The 18050-nt window shown below is 43.4% G+C and overlaps 1 protein-coding gene across 1 annotated transcript in view; it reads left to right on the top strand.

Annotated features, from left to right (window-relative positions):
- Positions 1–47: 47 nt before the first annotated feature.
- SAP30BP (SAP30 binding protein) overlaps positions 48–18050 on the top strand; it is a gene marked incomplete at its 5' end in the record, with an annotated part of 28452 nt that continues 10449 nt past the window's right edge. Inside the window, 3 exons of the mRNA XM_009073506.1 lie at positions 48–221; positions 3227–3274; positions 16407–16449. Coding sequence (XP_009071754.1) covers positions 48–221; positions 3227–3274; positions 16407–16449 — 265 coding nt within the window. The remainder of the gene's footprint in view (positions 222–3226; positions 3275–16406; positions 16450–18050) is intronic.

Below are 18050 nucleotides of genomic sequence, written 5' to 3'. Positions count from 1 at the left end.
CCGCGCGGCCCGCGCCGGGCAGACACTTGCCCCGCACAGAGGGGAAGGTCCCGCTCGTTGCCACCTTCCCTTTCCTCACGGTTTTCCCTTTCTCGTCCTCCTCCTCCTCAGGCGAGAAAGGAGGCCTGGTGTCGGTTGGGTACGGAGAAGATGACTTTACCCGGCTGGATGGGGACGAGGAAGGGTATGAAGAGGAGGACGATGAGAACAGCAGGCAGTCAGTAAGTACCGCCCTGCGCCGAGAGGTTCCCGTGACTCCTTTCATACGTTGCAGAGATTTTTCTCTTTCGACAAAAGCCCCTGAGTAGCAACCCATGATGGAACCCGGAATATCTGACTCCTGTGTGTGTGTTTCTGCACTTTCCATGGACTTCTGTTCACTCTGTTTCCAAGCAGAAAGCATTTGCCTTGAAGCCCATCAGCAGCTTGGCACAGCTTGTGTTGTTTGTAACTGACTGTGTTGATGTTGTTTGACTCTTTCATGGGAAAAAGGTTGTCAACAAGCCACATCCACACAAGTCAATAGCCACACCAAACAGAAGTTATTCTTTGAGCATAGCTGACATACATGAGAACCTTGCAAGAGGACCACACTGTCAGCTGGTGGATTAAAAAGAATAAAGTTCTGTGATGTCTTAACTTGTTCTTTTGTGTATAACTCAATCCACTCACTACATCAGGTTACCTTGATGTAACAGTGTCCTGTCTCCATGTGAGTGGCTTTTGTCTGTCCTAGGTGTGTGGCATGTGGCTAACATCACCTGAATGCTGAAATAACTGATGCCTTGTGGGACAAGGCATGAAGCTCACAGCTTGTGAGTGCAGCTGTAACACATAGGAGGATATGTACTTCTGTCTTGTGTCTGTAGGAGCAAAACAATAAGTTTAGAGGGAGGGGGAGAGGTTCTAATCTTCTTTCTTTCTCATCAACCTTTTACTTACCACCACATCATCTTGTCCATGCTAGTTCTTTTCTCTACCATGCAGTATAAACCCAGGGCTGTTGCTATAACCTTGTCTTATTGTAATTGCCTTTGTGTGCATTAGATCAGTCTCTTAGGAGACACTCACAGTTTCTGCTACTTGTTTTTCCAAGTGGCAGACAAGTTTGTCAGTCTCTTGTTCTTGCCTCTTTTCCATTGCTTAGCAAAGCAGTGAAGCTTATTTACTGCTTTAGTGATTCCTCTTATATCCACCACTTCCAGACTCTCTTTCAATGAGGTCTCTCGAGTTCAGAGAAAGCCCTAGGTGTGCTGCAGGTGCTTGCCAGGATCAGCTGTGTTAGTTAGCATTGAAAATGGCTGTGTCAATGGAGCAGCTTTATTGCATGCCCCATTTTCAGTGCAGGTTGTAACGGTCCCATCTTCTAGGAGGTACAAGCTGATGTTCACTAGTGGCAGTTGGTCAGTCACTGTGGTGTCAGGGAGTGGATCTTGCACAGATGTGTGGTTACAGTGCAAGTTACACAGGTGAGTGCTCTGCACTTGTCCAGGAGAGCAATGCCTGTTTTTTTACATTAAGTGTTCTTTGAGCAGAAATGAAGCTTCTTTGTCAATGCTTGTGCATGTAGCTTATATTGGTTGTGAGTTGTGTTTAGAACTAAACAGGGCAGGCTGGACTCAGGTTGTCCTGGGATTTGGTCTGAATAGCTCTGTGGGTAAATTATCTCCTTTAACAGTGACTGAAATGCCTCTGGGTTTTTTTCCAAAGGCAGTTCTGAGTAATGCTGCTTCGTTTCTTAAAGTTTGAGCAATATTCCCTGCTAGGTTAGGAGGTTCTGGGAGATGTTTCAGTTACCTGTCTACAACATGAATAATTCAACTCATTATTGCTTTGATGAAAATTACTGTTATCTTTGTAATACAGGTGGGATTGTGGGGGCGTAGAGAAATCTCATTTGTGATAGACAACAAGTCATCTGGTACTGTGGTTCATTCCTAATTACAAACTCACTGTAATTAAACATTGACAGTCAAGACTGAATTATTGTCATGTGTGCATCTTTAAGCAAGGAAAGCTGGAGAGCAGCTGAAGGGATGGAGTTTGGTGTCTCATCTCTGTGGGACAGGCATCTTAATTCAGGCAATTAAAACTTACTGACATGACTGTGTGGTCAGTCTCTAGTTTGCTTTGTCAGAACTTGCTCATGTGCTAATACTCTGAGGTAGGCAATTCCTTATAAACTCTTCCTTTCAGTTGCACTTCTCCTGTCACTACTTTGTCTGTTTTCCTGTTTGAAGCTGAAACACCAAGTTCTTGTTTGGGGCCAAAGCTGAGATTTGTGATGGCACTTGGAGGAAAAAATATTCTGCTGAGTTCTGTGAGCATGAAAAACATTTTCTGCTCCTCAAACTTGTTTTGAACCCAGAGTATGTGTTTATATCTAGAAACATGTGTCCCTGTGTGGTCCCCAGTGAAGGAGCTCACAGGGCAGTGGGACAGGAGGTTTACCTGCCAGCAGGGATCAAAATGAGCTCACTCCTCATGTGGTGTAGATTTTCACACAAGGCTGTGTTCAGTATTTTAAGCTCTCACAGGGCAGAAATTTGCCCAGTTCTTTGATTTATTTCTGCCTAGAAATGAAAAAAAAATGGAGTCTGTTACCTAGAACACTGAAATTTGTCAGTGTTTCCCTTCTGTGAAGGTTCACATCATCTGCAAGTGATGCTATGAGAGCTCTACACCAATGAGAAAGATGCAGTGCCTGCTGACATCACCAAATCCTTGGAACTTGGATTCGAGAGGCCAGACCCTCTCCAAGCCTGCATGTCTGGTTTGGTGACAGGCCAGCTGTGTGTCCTGTGTGTGTTGCTGATGCTTGGGAGTATCACAGGTCTTGCAAATGCTGCTTTTTCTGTGGGTGCTAAACAGGGACAAGCAGAAGGAGCCACCTGCCAGCTGGAAGGGACAGAACTCTCCAATGACAAATGCTTTTTTCCCCCAGTTCTGTTGCTTCTTGTCTAGTTCTGAGCATTCTGGAGCCGCATGAGTTTGCAGCGGACATCTGCTACTGAGTGATGCTACAAATCCCCCCAAAACCCAACAAACACTTCTTCCTCTGACTGTAGGACTTGTTTTCTGCTTATGAGTGGGTGGGGCAAAACTCCCTTCCATGGAAAGGGTCTTGGACTACTGCTGGGCTGCTGAATGCCAGTCCTTTGCTGTAAGTGCAGTTACTTGCCAAGCCTGCTCTTTAAGCTTAATCCTGTAAATTCTTGTCTTGTAGGAAGATGACGATTCAGAGACTGAAAAACCTGAGGCTGGTGACCTGAAGGTATTTGCAAGTGTGGTGGTGTGGTGGGGGGGAAGCTCAGTACAAGAGGAATAAGTCTTAACAGCATGGCTTGGTGTTCATTTGTGATCTTCTGTAGCTAGTTTCACACTTTTCTTTTGTAGCTGTAACATCTTTTTTTTGACTGTAGTTCTGGCTTCTGCCAAAGGTGGTTAACAGTCAGGCTACAGGCTGAGTCTGTGAGCAGAAGTTTAGTCATCTTATGCATTAGACCTGAGGTAGGTTTTCTGGCAGCAGCTCACCTATTTTGCAGTGATCTGAGATGCAGCATTCAGTACAGAATTCTGTTACGACCAGTGTTAGTTGGAATACTTCATTTAGAACAACTTAATGAGCAAATGATCTTACGCTCTTAGAGGTCATGAAATGTGTCAAAATCAATTCAGTTGTTTGCAGCTGTCTGAATGAAGCAGTTTTGTAAGGGTTATGTTTAAAAAGAGTAATAAGATCCCCAGATAATAGCTCTCATAAATAGTTGAAATCATCTTTATCTTGGGATTAGACCTTATCTTTGCTGAACAACAAGTGTTTAACAGCACACAGGAACATGGATCAGGCTAAAAGCTGGAAGACAAAAGATAAAATCCATTTGAGACTTGATAGAGAGCAGTGTTCAAATGTTTGTGCCAGTTCAATCCCACAGGCAATACAAGCAATCTTGTGGGCTACTGCGTGAGGAAAATTGCAAGGGCCTTCATTTTATCCAGCTGCTTCCCCAAGGATGCAGACAGTCTCTCAGTTTGGCTATGAAAGCCAGAGGGCTGTGCTGCAAGCTGAAATTTCTGTAGAGCATGTGATTTTTTACAGGGGTTTCACAGAGATGAAGGCAAATGAATGTGTTTAGCTGTTCTGCTTGAATTAGTTTTATAGCAGCACCTTCTCCAGGCTCCACAATATCCTTATGGGTTTATGGTGATACACAGTTGAAAGTCTTGTCAGCTGATAAAGTCTCAGTGTATGAAATGCCATGAATGCCTTTGGCATCCAGGTAGGAGGCATGTGGAGATGGGATGTATTGTCTCCTTTCCTTGTTGTAGGAAAAATAAATTTATTTTTGGAAGAGAGGAAAAGGTAATTCTCTCACTTTTATCCTTTTTCTACCTCTAGATTTTTGCCTTTGTGGCTGGTAAACATGTGAACCAGATGTTTTTGTAAAAAATGCTGGATTCCAATATGTGCTGTGAAAGAATAGATGCATTTTCCTTAAAAGAAAATTTTGCTGTACATCACCACAGTCTCTGTAGTAGGACCCTGTTGCAATTGTATGCATTTCTGTCTGCTCTGAAAGGGCTGCAGGGCTTCAGGACAATGGAAGAAAGAACAAAACTGGACTATGGTAGCTCTTGTCTGAGTAATGATGCATTACCAATCTGACCACTGAATTGTGTGGCTACTGCTTTAATGTGCTGCTGACATTTCATGTTGGCTTGTTTAAAAACCCTCTTGCTTTCAATGAGTTCTATGTGCTGCTCTCCAGGTGCATTTTGTGCTTCTGAAGAGCTACCCATAGCCACAGAGTAGTGTTTCAGCTTTAGTGGGGACAAAATAAACACTGAATGTATTAACAATAAAAACCATTTGGTATCTTGGCAGACTTTGCAGTAGGAACTCTGCAAGAACTGATAATTTAAATTAAAGTTAAACTTTAAATAGGTAAAATATGATTCTGCCATCCCAACATGGCATGGAAGGTGAGGGCTTGAGAAGAATAGCAGAGGCAAACCTGAACTGCAGCAGTTTCAGACTTCCATATCATCCTTAATAGATGTCTTTGGACATAAGTGAAAAAGGGAATTGTCCTTTTTGGCCTTTTAGGGTTTTTTGAATACTAAATTGTAGCAGAACAGCCAGCTGGCACCAGGGCAGAGGTGGCTGCACACCTTAACACAGCACACTGCAAGGCAGCCCAGGGCTGTGCTGGTGACAGAGCAGCTGTGTGGCTGTACAGAGTTCTGGAGGCACTGCTGGACTTGCACCAGCCATGCTGTTAAGAAATTCCCTCAGGATGGGGGAGATGGAACATCTTTGTAAAGGTAGTTTTACTTGGAGCAGTTGCAAATGTTTCCTATCCCCATTTTCCACCAAGTGGCAGTGTTCTCCTCGGTCTTCCTCGTTGCTTTGAGCTTGCAATATCTATGACAACAAGTGAGTGTTGTGGTTACTGTAAATCCAAAGTGCAGCAAAAGGTGAGGCCCTTGGTTATAACTTGCTAACACTTTCAGGTAACTTGAATGTGTTTTGTCCCAGCAGAGTGCTGTAGTTGTGCTCTTGCAGTTTCATGGTCAGACATCAGAGACCTGGAAACATGTTTAAATAGCTATCTCAGCCCCTTTATGTATGGCTGGGGCTCTACCAGGGTCTGAATGTGACCGTACACAGAAAGTAACACCTTTAAAATGCATGAACTGGAGAAAACCAGTGCAATTGATCAGCTAATTGTAGTCATTTCAAGCCCTGAATATGCATTCAGCTTTTTTTTTCCTGTTGTTTTCCCTCTTTGGGCATGTGGTGAATGAACTACATTGAGATTCTATCTTGAGTAGCTGACCAGGGCACTTGAGCCAGGTTGTGTGGAGGAGCTTCCTTGTTGCTGGTGCATCCTGTGATTTTGCAGAATTCTGCACTTGGATAGGACCAGGTACAGAAGGTTCAGTTGGTGTCAGTTGCAAGTATAGACAAGGGAGACAAAGTGGGGAATCATGTAAAAACTGTTGGGTGATGGGGAGAGTGGAATTTGGAGCCTGCCTCAAACAGCCCCACTGGGAAGATACTTTTACCCCTCCTGTGGTATTTATATTTACCTCAGGTTTTTATCTTGATTCCAAGGAGTGTGTCCTTGTTGGCCTTGGTGTAAGGTGCACCTGTCTGTCTGTACAGCCCTTGTTCCTCACTAGAGGGGAAACCAGAATAAAGTGCTAGTTGGGACTTCAGCTTTCCTGTGGGTTATGCTTTTGCCAAGTAATAAGTCACAATAAGCTTTTCAAGTTCAAACATTGTGACGTCAAACCACTGTTTTCTGCCTACTCTTGGCAAGATAGGCAGAGACTTTTCTATACACCTGTTTGGGGGAAAAGGTGTGCCAGGAGAAGGAGAATATTTAAGCTTCATCAGTCATCTGGAAGCATTCTTCCAGAACAGACTTTGGCCCATACAATTCCCTGTTCCTGAGCACCTGTGAATTATTCCCAAACACTATGCTTGCAGCAAAAAACAGAATCCTCCTCTTTAAGCAGCAAATTCAGATACATTGCATCCTCTAACTGCATCCTGGAGTGCTGCAGGCAATTGTGGAAAACAGATTCACATCTAGGTGGAACTAATTGCTCTTCCAGAATTCACTCAGGATGGATGTGCTCAGTCTCTGGAGCTCTACATGTTTGTTAATGTCCAGGATCCCTTTATGGGGGTCTCTGCTTTTTTTTTGTGAGCAGTTGCCAATTGTAAACAAGCATCTGTCTTAAAAACACTTCAGAAACAAAGCATTCTGCTTAGGAGGGAAAAGGAATGATCAACAGATCAACCTGTTGACAAAGGTGTGGTGTTCAAAAGATGGAATTCCACAGCATGGACGAGCTCTTTGTGTCCTTTCCTCAGATGATGGAGACCATGGGTAGAGAATGAAGGATGCTGTGGAATTGGGTGTGACATTTGGTGTCCTGCTGGCAGTGCTGGTTTGGAATGATGAGGGTTAAGGGGCTGTGCAGTGAGTGCAGATTGCTTGGGCTCTGGCCAACACCTGGCTCTGGTTACAGCCTCGATGCAGTAACAAGATACAGTCCTTTGGAGCTCAGTAAATGAACCAACCCTGCAGGAAGAAGGAAAATGAACCGTAAACAAAATACTGACCTTGTGCTCCAAGCCTCACCTGGGGGCTTCTGTACTTCATATTGTAGGGCTGGATGAATAACAGGTTGCATGTGTTGATCAAGGACAGAGCCCAGCCCTGCAGCTTGGCTGCTGCAGCTTTCAGAGGGAAATCATTAACTCTTGAGCCTTGATTGTGGTATCAGGACCAGCCAGTGCAGGAAAGCTAAGAAATTTGCCACTCCCTTGGAAGTGATTGCCTGCCACGTGGTAACAGTCTTTCAAAGCAGGTGGCTCCTTTGATGTGTTCCTTTTCTGGTTTTGTCCCCTCTGCATCCTTGAGGCATTGTATGGCAAAGCAGCCAAACTGGGATCTGGCAGAAGGCTGTCAAATTTTCAGAGGAACACTGTGTTTCTAAGCATGTCTAAGTGCCACCACTTGATAATCATCAGCTCTTTATTGTGTTCAGCTTTTATTGATCCAGAGTGTACCTGTAAAGTAATTTTACTGTGTTATGATGCATAGGTGTGTGCTAATGCTTTAGATAGAGGCTTTTGATTGCAATGGGGTTTTATTTGCCTACCCATTAACCTGTTTGTTTAAATATCAAAATTATCTTGATTTATAGTAAAAGTGATGAATGCTAAGAACCTGTAAATGGGTGTGTGTGCAGTAATGTAGCCCTGCAAATTAACTCTTCTTTTGATAGGGCATATTAATTTTGCTGAATTCAACAGACATTCATTAAGCCAAATTCTCAAAAAAATGCTGGAACCTACTCATAAACTTTCATCTCTGGTATAATTGTTTTGCTCCAAAGGGGAAAAGTATGTTTGGGAAAAGTTGTGTTGTTAGAATGGCCTTGTGTTATGCATGGCTGTGAGCATACCTCTTTGTAAACACTTTGAGAGCATGAACTGTGCAGGTTCCAGGGCTAGGGTCAAGGTTAGATCTCTAGTGGATTATTTCCTCACCCATTCCTTTGCCTTGGAGCACAGCCTGAAAGTACCAGTGATAAGCACTGCAGTTTCAGATTCATCTTTTCCTGTCTTTTAACTTCCTTTAATATAATTGGGTAAAATGCTGTCTGCGCTTCCAACTCTACGTATTTTTCCCTGGTTTTTGGTTTGACATGTGGTTTTCCAGAGCTGTGTGGAAAAAACCTGTGTTTGGCAGAGACTTTAGTGGAGGAGCAGAGGTAACTCAGCTGTCCTCAGCAAATGCACTGCCCAATGGGTGCCCAGACACAAAACCTGCTGATACCTGGTTCGCATTTGTAACTAGGTGAACTTTGGTTATTGCCAGAGAATATCAGCAGTGCTTTAACAGTTTTGCATACAGGAAGCAAAAGACATTTGGCATCTTGGATTGCTTTGCCCCTTTCCACACGGACTGCTGTCTCCAGCTCTGTCTGAGAGGGAGACAGCTCACAGCATTGTTGCTCTCTGAAGCTGGAATACCTACCGTGGAGCTGCTGGCTCCCATCCAGCTCTGGAGCTGCTTGGAAGATGAGACATGTCCATGGACATGCTTGTTCCTTCCTCCCCGCCAGGCATACATGTTGTGGCAAACTCTTCACTCCCTGCAGTACTAAATACCATGGATTATTGACGCAGGTGTGGCTGCCTTTCTTCAAGGGGAGAGCCAGACTCTTTCTGTTTGTCTTTAAACCTGAAGAAAAGTCCTTTCTGGAGCTGCTTCCCCTTGCATATTTCACCTGATAAAGGTCTAAGTTGTTCCAAGTCCAGTTCTGTAGTTGCAATTATTTCTGTCTGCTGCACTGAAATTGGCTGTTCTGAATGTGCATGTCAGTGCGTGTCAGAGTGAGAGGCTGAGCAGTCAGCACAGATGGAGGATTGCCTCAAATACCAACAAATATCTGAAAATAGCTTCTTCCAGATGCTCTGTTCTGGGTGCAGAAAGAGCAGAATCTGTAAAATCTCCGTGGGATCCATTCATGGAAGAATACAAATCACAGAGGATACTTGCTCCTACACTTTGCCCCTGCTCCAAACCTTGAGCAATTTTTAGTGCTCTGTACAAGGGAAGAAAGCTTGTGCAAGAAGTTAATTTTGTCAGCTCTCCTTGGCTGCTGTGAGGCTTCAGATTTTTCCCAGCCCAGCTTCACCTTGTGCGTGATTCTGCACTGCAACAGGCTGTAAAAACTAAAATCATCAAAGTAGCCTGACACCTCCAGCTCTGTCACGTGGTGCAGGTACTTCACCTCTGCATTCCTGTTTCCCTGTAGGAAGCAAAAGTGACTTGAAAGCAGAATTTATGGGCTCTGCAGAGCAAGGCACATACTTACAGAGTGTGGTGACTTCAGGGGGAGACTGCTGGGAGCTGTGCTCCTGGCTGCACTCAGTGTGGCAGCTCTTAGCTGCTGGTGTGCTCCCGTGGGCTGTGAAGGGGAGCAGGTAGCTCTGGCACCATTGTAAAGCAGGTGTTATTAACTGTAGAAAGCAAAAGTTCTGGCACACAGTTCCTTGACTGGAAATTACTGCTAAGAAATAATCTTTGTCAAATATTGGGATAGCATATGTCAGGTGAATGGGAATCAAGTTTCAAAGAAGCTGTTTAAAGGCTTTGTGCCATGAATGCTTCCCTTCTCAAGCATTTTCTCACTGAAATGTTTTGCCAGGTCTTGGTTGGGGTTTTTAGGTGTGTTTTTTTTCATTTCATTAATGAATGTGGATTTTTAGACATAATTTAGCTTGAAAAGTAGAAGGCAGTATCAGCTACTCAAGTTGTTTTGATAACGCTTAAGGAATGTCTCAGGAGTTGACTCTTTCATTGCTTGTTCTTCCTTCCCTTTTTGTCTGTGACAAGAGTGTCTCAAAATACGTGGATTTGTAAAGCCTGTGCAGAGGTGTCACTGGAGGTTGGATGTATAATTTGTTTCCTATGGTGGCTTATTTCTGAGCTTCTGTGCTTCTTTTGGTATCTAGATCATGGTCCTTGCAGGTTTCTCTTGGTTAAATTTCTTATCCTGTACTGGGCACTTTGCCTGGAGCTATGTATCAAGGCTGGCAAACAGGATATGCTGTAGGAAATGAGCTTGTTTCAAGCTCTCTCTTGGGATTCTCCTCTCTCACAATACAAGAAAAAAAAAAGGGGGGGGGAGGAGGAATAAAGGCACTGCACTTCTGTTCCCTTGCTTTCTCTTCCCCAGACCCTAAATGCTCTTGACATGCTCTGTGTTTGCTGCCTGCAGCCTGGTTGCACACCAGCATCAGGCAGATCTGATGAGCAAGAAATAAATTAGTTGTTGTCATACACTTTTAATAGGAAATTAGAAGATTCTGGTGTTCCCATAAGCACTTCTGATCCCTGTAGAAAAAGCAAGAATGTAATGGCTAGCACGTTCCTTTAAAAGAAAAAAAAAAGAAAAAGGAAAAAGAACATGATCCAGGATTTGGAGATGTCTTTCCCTTGCTGCCTGCTTGTAGGCATTTCACCTGTTTGCTCTGGCAAGACCATTTTCACTGTTGGCTTAGATAACCCTTTATGCTAAGTTATAGTTTCTTTCCATCCTGCTCAGCCAAATGAGGCTGTTGATATGTTGGGACTACAGGAAATACTCTGAATTGTTCAAAAACTTACTGCTGGCACTTGCTCAGATGAGAGAAATCCACTCTACTAGCTATTGCAGCAGAGGGTCCACTGGCTACTGGTGGAAGGACTGTACAGAAAAATTCTCTGCAATATTATTGTCAGACTAATGCACTGCTTGGTGACAGTGTGGCTGGTGATACATTTTGTGGCTGGCAGTTTAAATTGGTGTTAAATTACTCTGTATAAGCAAGCAGGTGAAGCAGTTGGGAGAGATAAGAAATTCTGTTGTGCAAGAGCATTCTCTGAGAAAGGGAGGAGCTGTTGTTGAAGGGTAGGTACTGTGGAAGCTTCTGAGCTAGTTGGTTTTTAATGCTAACGGGAAGTCAGTGAAAAAATGAATCTGTAGGGCTCAGTTGGCTGCAGGTCTGGGAATGCAATTGAGCAACAGCAAATCTGGCATCAACTTCTCCACTTCTAAAAATTTACATCTTAGTTAAAGCAATCTGGGCCTGGTTTTGTATCTCTTCTGCCTTCTGCTCAACCATTTCTCTTGTAGTTTGAAGTGCACCTGCACTGACATATGCAACAGCTTCTATGAGAAACTGATGGTTGAATTTGTACCTTGTGGTGACAGTTAATGCCAACAGTTATGTTGGATGTGAGCATTATACTGGATTTACGGATCTTGTTTCAGGAAGGATTTAGCCAGGCATTGTTATAAGTCAGTCCATTCTTTCCATTAAATTAAGCTGTTCTGGGCAAGCCTTTCCAAACTGGAATTCATCAATCTAAGATTCATATTGTTTTTGTTTCCTTCCTTTAATCTCTGCTCCATGCCGTGAGGACTGTGTTTGATTGTTGTTATTTTTCCATGGAACCTGAGCAGACACTGGTTTTTATGTAACTGGATGGAAACACTCTAGGACTGAAAAGATAGTCTATATTTCGCCTCGGTGAGGTGAAAGCTTGAGCTGAAATGCATCACACACATTGCCCTTCAGTTTGGTCCTTAACTGATGATGATACATGAAAACCAGCAGGCTTGGTGCTATCACTCAGGCTCTTGCAGGCAGCGTCGCCTTGTCCAGGGCTTGAAGAAAACATTTGTCTTGGGAAAGTGGAAAAAACGGAAAACCTTTTCCTGTGCTCACACAGGAATAGGAATAGCCTAACTATTTTCTGCTCTCAGTGACCTCATGTGCACAACTGTTCTTAGAAGGACAGAAATTATGTTGTTAGTGGTCCAGTTAGATGTTAAAAAGGTGTATTTTTCCTTGGTTTTTTTTTTTTTAAATAAATTGTCTTTGCCCATAGCAGTTTTGCTCTTCAGAGACTGCTCTTTGTTAGTCTGCAGATGTGGGGGAAGGAGTCTGCCTCCTGCTTGTCTTGCTCTTTCAGCCTTCTTCCAACTTGGCTCTGAAGCACCACAGGATCCTTTGACTCCGTTCAGTGGGTCTTTTGGAGCAAGGCCGTCTGGCTTTAGGCCCTTAAGCAGTTATCTTGTGAGATCAAGGCTGCAGAGTAGATGACAGCCAGAAAATCAACTTGCTGAGTACATGATAGAGTACAGTACTGCTTCTTTTCTTTTAATTCAATGAGCTATTCTGAGAGGTCATCATGTAATGCTAGGTGGGGTGAAATGCCTAGAGGAAATAAATGAACTAGGATACCTTGGCTGTTTTATTTTTCTTGCCCTGAATTTTGTATTTCCATAGTGGTAGAGAGAATTTAGGGGGTGACTAATGTGTCCAGGCTGTGCAAATAACATGGGGCTGGCTGCAAAGGTGAATTCAGAGATGCTTCTGTACAGATTTTCAGACGTTTGACTGGTGAAAACTCTGCAGTATCAGGTGTCACCAGTGAAATCTTAACCTTGTTATTTTTTGAAAGGCATCAGAATTCAAATAGAAATGAACCTATGAAATGATGCCTTTTAGCTCTGGGATACTTGAAATCTCTAATAATTTCATGTATTTGCTCTGATAGAGAGACTTGATAGAAAATCCCTCCTGCTTGGAACCACTCACTGCTTGATTTTGTGCTCTTTGTGTGAGATACCGATGAATAACACTGTGGGTATTGGTGATGCAATCTACAGAAAGATCCTTGAATGGATTTAGACAACTTCCCCACTTAAATTTGAGTTACCTTCCAAATTTTCCGTTGTTTAAATGCCTTGGAATTCCTTTAGAAATCTCTCATCCATGCATAAATATTTCTTCTCTTTCATAACTGAGAGGTATAACTGTGCAGCATTTGTCGTACCTTATTTTTCCACTTGGTGAGTCTTCATTTCATTCAACTTAATATTATTATCAGATTAGATCTGCACATTTTTTTTCCTGACAGCATTTAAGCTGTCTTTTCTAATCAATTCATTGTGTTCAATGTGTGTTTCAGACTTAAATTAGCCTAAGGGAGTGCAGAACAGTTCTTGTTTTGTGATTGCTTCACTGAATGTTCTTAGACTGTCCTTACATTCTGGACCTTCAGTAGATACTCCAGGGTTTGAACAGGACCTCTTCAATCTCACATCTGCCAAACTGTACCTCTTTGGTCAAGTTGTTGATGCTTGCCTTGCCATGGGTTTTGACAGTGAACTGAGCAACTATGAACAAGCACTGGAGGAAGACTCACTCATCTCTTTGTTTTCCCAAGGCTTGAAAGAAGTTAATGAAAAGCTGTGTTGATGCCTTCAGCTCCTTAATGATGGAGCAGTGGGTGTAGGTGCAATAACTCATCAGTAAGCAAAATTCATATCCTCTGGGCAGTGAGGTGTGGCTGTAATGTGTTGGTGAATGTGTTTGCTTTTGTTTGGTGTGGCTCTGGGGCTTCTGATGCCTTGGCTATGGCCTGGGGGTGTGGAGACCTGAGGCTGTGGTGGAATGGGTGTAGGCCATGGGGCAGGAGAGTGGGGCCTGGTAGGACTGGGTTGATTTAGCCTGTCGTGAATGGAGCAGACTTGAAGGAAAAAACCTAGTTCTGGTGAAAGCAAACTTACTAATTATCCTGGAGATTGGTAAGACATAGTGTTTAACACATCTGACATTTTCAAGGTCTTTGCCTAATGTGAGGTACATAACAGGAGAGGTTTTGTTCATCAGATTATCTCTCAGCATATTACTTCATGTTTCCTGAGAATTGTGTGCTCATGCTCGGTGCTGGCTCCAGGCAGCTCCAGGAGACTTGCAAGTCTTCTGAACATGTCAGAAATGCAGCACAGCCCCTTGCAGACCTGTTGGCAGCCCAAACCCTGAGGGCAACCTCCTCAGGGGTGCTTAGCACATGTCTAATGCAGCTGAATTTGGCTGTGCCTCTGGGTTGCTTAAGTGCTTGCTTGGCAATATTGGTAATTTGGGGCATTTTTTTGTCTTGCCTGTGTGCTCTTGGATGATGAGAGGACAAGTGGGCAGAAGGAGGTAGGAGGGATAATGGAATAGTAAATACGATGTTGGGTAAGAGGAAGGATGAGGAGATAGGTGCTCAGGGACATAGCCTGTCTCTTCCTCCTCCCTCTCAATCCACTTAAAACTTTGAAGATAGAAGAGTGCAGGATGTAATTCAGTCAAGGCTAGAAGCTCAAACATTTGCCTGTTGTCACAAACCAAGGCAAGAAATACTTTTCATGACCCATCCAGCAAGTTCTCCCCTGAAAGGGAATAAAGCAGCTTTGACCATGTGTATTCACTGCCTCATGAGTGCATATGTGCCTGGAAATATGTTACCTTCTCTCTGTACCATGTGTATTCACTGCCTCATGAGTGAATATGTGCCTGGACATATGTTACCTTCTCTCTGTTCTCTGAACTGCTCCAGCCTGCATGCCAATCTGAGTTTGTCCTCACAACCCATTAGTCACCACAGAATTGCCCCAACTTCTCTGGTGGTGACCTGAAGCTCATTGTGTTGATGCCATGTTGATGTGGTTGAGGCTCCACACATTAATGCTGTGCCCCCGTAGGCTTGTGGAGAACACAGCCTAGATTCTCTGGATTCCTGTCCAGTGCTCTCACCAAAGAGAGCTACTTCTTTGGCATGTTTTCTGCTTTGAAATGTCATGCTTCTGTTCAAATTTTTCCTCTGCCTGTGCTGCTGAAGACTCTGGGAGATGTTGGTGCACACCCCAAGTGTGTTCTCTTAGCAGGGTTGGAGCTGTAACACTTCAGTCCATCTCAGAGAGGCCTGGGGCCTTGCCAGCTGGCCAGGGTGAAGAGGCATGTTCCTTTGTGTGCTTCTTTCTTTTTCTAAAATAGCTTTAGCCTTGTATTTCTGTGATCCAAGTGTACTAATGGAGAAATAGTGCTTTTTTTTTCCCCCCTTCCATGAATGGATATAGAAAGTGCCCTGTAGCAGTTAGTGCCACACAAAGAATTTGGTCTTCTGCTTCCAGAGGGCTTTGGCTTCTCTGAAAATTGGGTGGATTTTCCCAGTGAATTTGGCATAGCCTGTTCCCACATCTGGCTTGGTGACCTTACTGCTCTCTCCTCACCTGATGCATCTCTCACCTGACTGGAAGTGCAGTAAAGGAGAGGGTTAGAGAGCTGTTACTAAGCAGCAAGGAGGCAGCATTATGTCTGTGTCAGGTTGAATGAATAGCTTCAGTGTTTGGAGGCACTGAGGAATTTTGGACACACAGTCCAGTGAGTCACAAAAGGTCTTTGGGAGGGAGGCAGGGCGGAGAGGGCAGTGTTGGGATACAGCTGGTACTGTTTCAGAAACTTTATTTGTGCCGAACTTGATATCACTTGTGACTCTCTTGTGGCCTCCCAGAAGCACCAAAATATTTGAATGTGGTCTCAATATGGTGAAAGCATATTTAGGAGTGTCTTATAACATAATCTGGTGCAAACACATGCAACTGAAGTGGCCTTAATTTCTATACGGAGGGATTAGCTGTGTTGAGATGATTTCCAAACAGAGCACTACAAGCCAGTGGAGGTTGCCCTTGAGTTTCTGGTAGAACAGGTTGGCTATATCCCTCCTGGAAAGTAGCAGCCAAGAGAACTGGCAGTGGGAATGTTCTTCTGAAGTGGGAATACACAATCTGCATCACCACCACACTTTCTGGCATTTTGGTTTCTGGAGAGTTCATCAGCCAAAGCCCTGAATGGCACAGTTGCAGAAATAAATTTTGACATCAAACACACACAACTGGCAAACCTCTGCAGCCTTGGACCTTGCAGGGCCCTGGGTGTCTGGAGAGGCTGAAGTCATTATGCTCTGCCTCTGGGACCATCTTGGCTATTTTCATGTTCCACTGGGAAATGCATCCTGCTGACCCTGCTTGGAGCATGGAAGTTGCACAGCCTGTGGTAGCATTCTCAGGGCTTTAGTTTTCTGTGATCTGGATCCAGCTTGTATTTACTGAGCTGTGCTCTAGAACCTTGACTCTGTGCTCTAAAATAAGGGCCAGAAATTAATAATCTTTGGTTTGATCTGTTTGGAGGAAAGGCATCAATACAGCAATTTTTGTGGGATTTAAAAGGAGCTGAGTGTCCAGGACTCAGTGAAACAAAGCCTTAATTCTGTCATTAAATTTAGACTCTAGCTTTGACTGGAAATGGAGCATCCTGTTAGACTTTGACTTTCCATGGTACAAACATTGCTCTCTTGTCTAATAAACTGTGTTTCATTCTGAAATTTTATTCTTTTCTCTCAGAGTGAATGTATACATTTCTAAATGAATCAACAGTAGAGCTTTTTAGGTTGGAAGCAAACCTTGACTAAAATCTGTTTCTTCCTCCTTTCTCCCAGGAATTCTCAGAAGTGGAGAAAAGAGATCCTCAGGAGCTCGTTGGTAAGTTCACTCAGAAGTATTTATCCACATGTTTTTTTCAGGCTGAACCTTCTAAGCCCCTCTTTGTAAAAAGCATCTTCCCTCTGTCCTGACAGTGCTGTAGTTTCAGTTATTGCCTGCAAAGTTTTATCTCAGTGGGATATTTTCAGTGAAGTCTTTTGGGAGAAAAATTCCATGCCTAAAGACATGAAAAGAATTTCACACATTACATGTTTAAAACACATGTAAAGGGCAGTGTTGGTGTTTTTCTAGATGAGCTTAAAAATAGTAGAGGAACCTTGTCTAGACACCTCTGAGAGCCAGTGGAACCAGGAATGATTACACTTTGTTTGTGGCTTCAAAAACTTATCAAAAGTATCCCTATTTAAATGTGATCCACTAGCTGCTGTGCTGACATAGTGTACCCTATGTTTTCTAAGATTTTTCTGACATTTTTCTGTGACTTATTCATTGCATTGTTTTTAGATTTGGTAAATCCAGGGTTGTCTGCTTGAAATACAATCCTCTGCTTGGTCTCTGTGGAGCTGTACAGAAACTGTATCTTACTGAAGCTCTGACTACCTTAAACTAACCCTGAGGTTTGCTAGTACAGCTGTGCAATAGCATGTAAAAATGTGATAAAAAATTAATGAGTTTGGAAGTTGCTTCCTGTCTCAAGTCAGCTTGTCAGGGCTCAAGCATGATATCTCAGCCACAAAGTGTGATTAAGGTAAATTAAGATAGTAAGTTCTCGGATGCTAAGCTGTGACTCCTACTGTAGCTACCACTGGGAAGTTTTGCACTTTAGTCCTTTTCAGTCAGACTTTGCACCAGCCCAACTGTTATATTGGATTTTCTGCTTTGAGAGGGCAAAACTGTTTTAACCAGTCTCATCATCAAATGCTGCAGAAACCTTTCTCCAGTCTACTGGTCTGCCTCAAAATGCACACTGGAAACATGGCTGAGACAGCAGCATTTGGGGTAAAACGTAAAGAAGACTGTCTGAAAGCCAACTTGTACTAACTTTTTTCTAACATCCTTTCCCAAATGCAGCACACACAGGGTAGTGTGTAGGCTGGTTTGGGGCAGAAGCAGGTTATTAGAGGGCAGCAGACTTGCCATGCTGGATTCTGTAGATCTTTTGCTTTAGACCCTATCTTAGCTAGTTGAAAAGAAACTGTTGCAAGAGCCTGTAATATGAGCACCACTCCCTTTCTGGAAACTTGGACTGCCACAGTTAGACTTGATGAATGAAAAAAGGTGCAGAACTTTGTGACGCAGCAAGTAACTGCTCCCATCTGAAGTTTTGCCTATCAGTGTGTGGAAGTCAGAGGCCTCCTTAAACAGTTTTCCACAACGGTTTCTTGTATTGACAGCTTGCAGGCCTGCCCTTCTCAGGAGATAGCCTTACATTTTTCAGCATCACCTTTATTAATAAAGTCTGTGGTTATGCAGTTGCTTAAGTAGAGAATAAATGCAATCTCCTGCCAAAGATAATGTTTCTGTTTTACCTCCTCCAGATGCACACGAACCTTGTGTGCCTTGAGCTGCTCTGGGAGTGGGAACCAGCTGAGATTCGTCTTCACTGCCCTTTATGTTTCTTTCTCTGTTTTTTTTTTTAC

Source organism: Acanthisitta chloris, unplaced genomic scaffold (assembly GCF_000695815.1).
Source record: "Acanthisitta chloris isolate BGI_N310 unplaced genomic scaffold, ASM69581v1 scaffold13064, whole genome shotgun sequence".
In the NCBI taxonomy this organism is placed as follows: Eukaryota; Metazoa; Chordata; class Aves; order Passeriformes; family Acanthisittidae; genus Acanthisitta; species Acanthisitta chloris.
The sequence above is the reverse complement of the archived record's forward strand: the minus strand, read 5'-3'. Positions and strand labels throughout refer to the sequence as shown.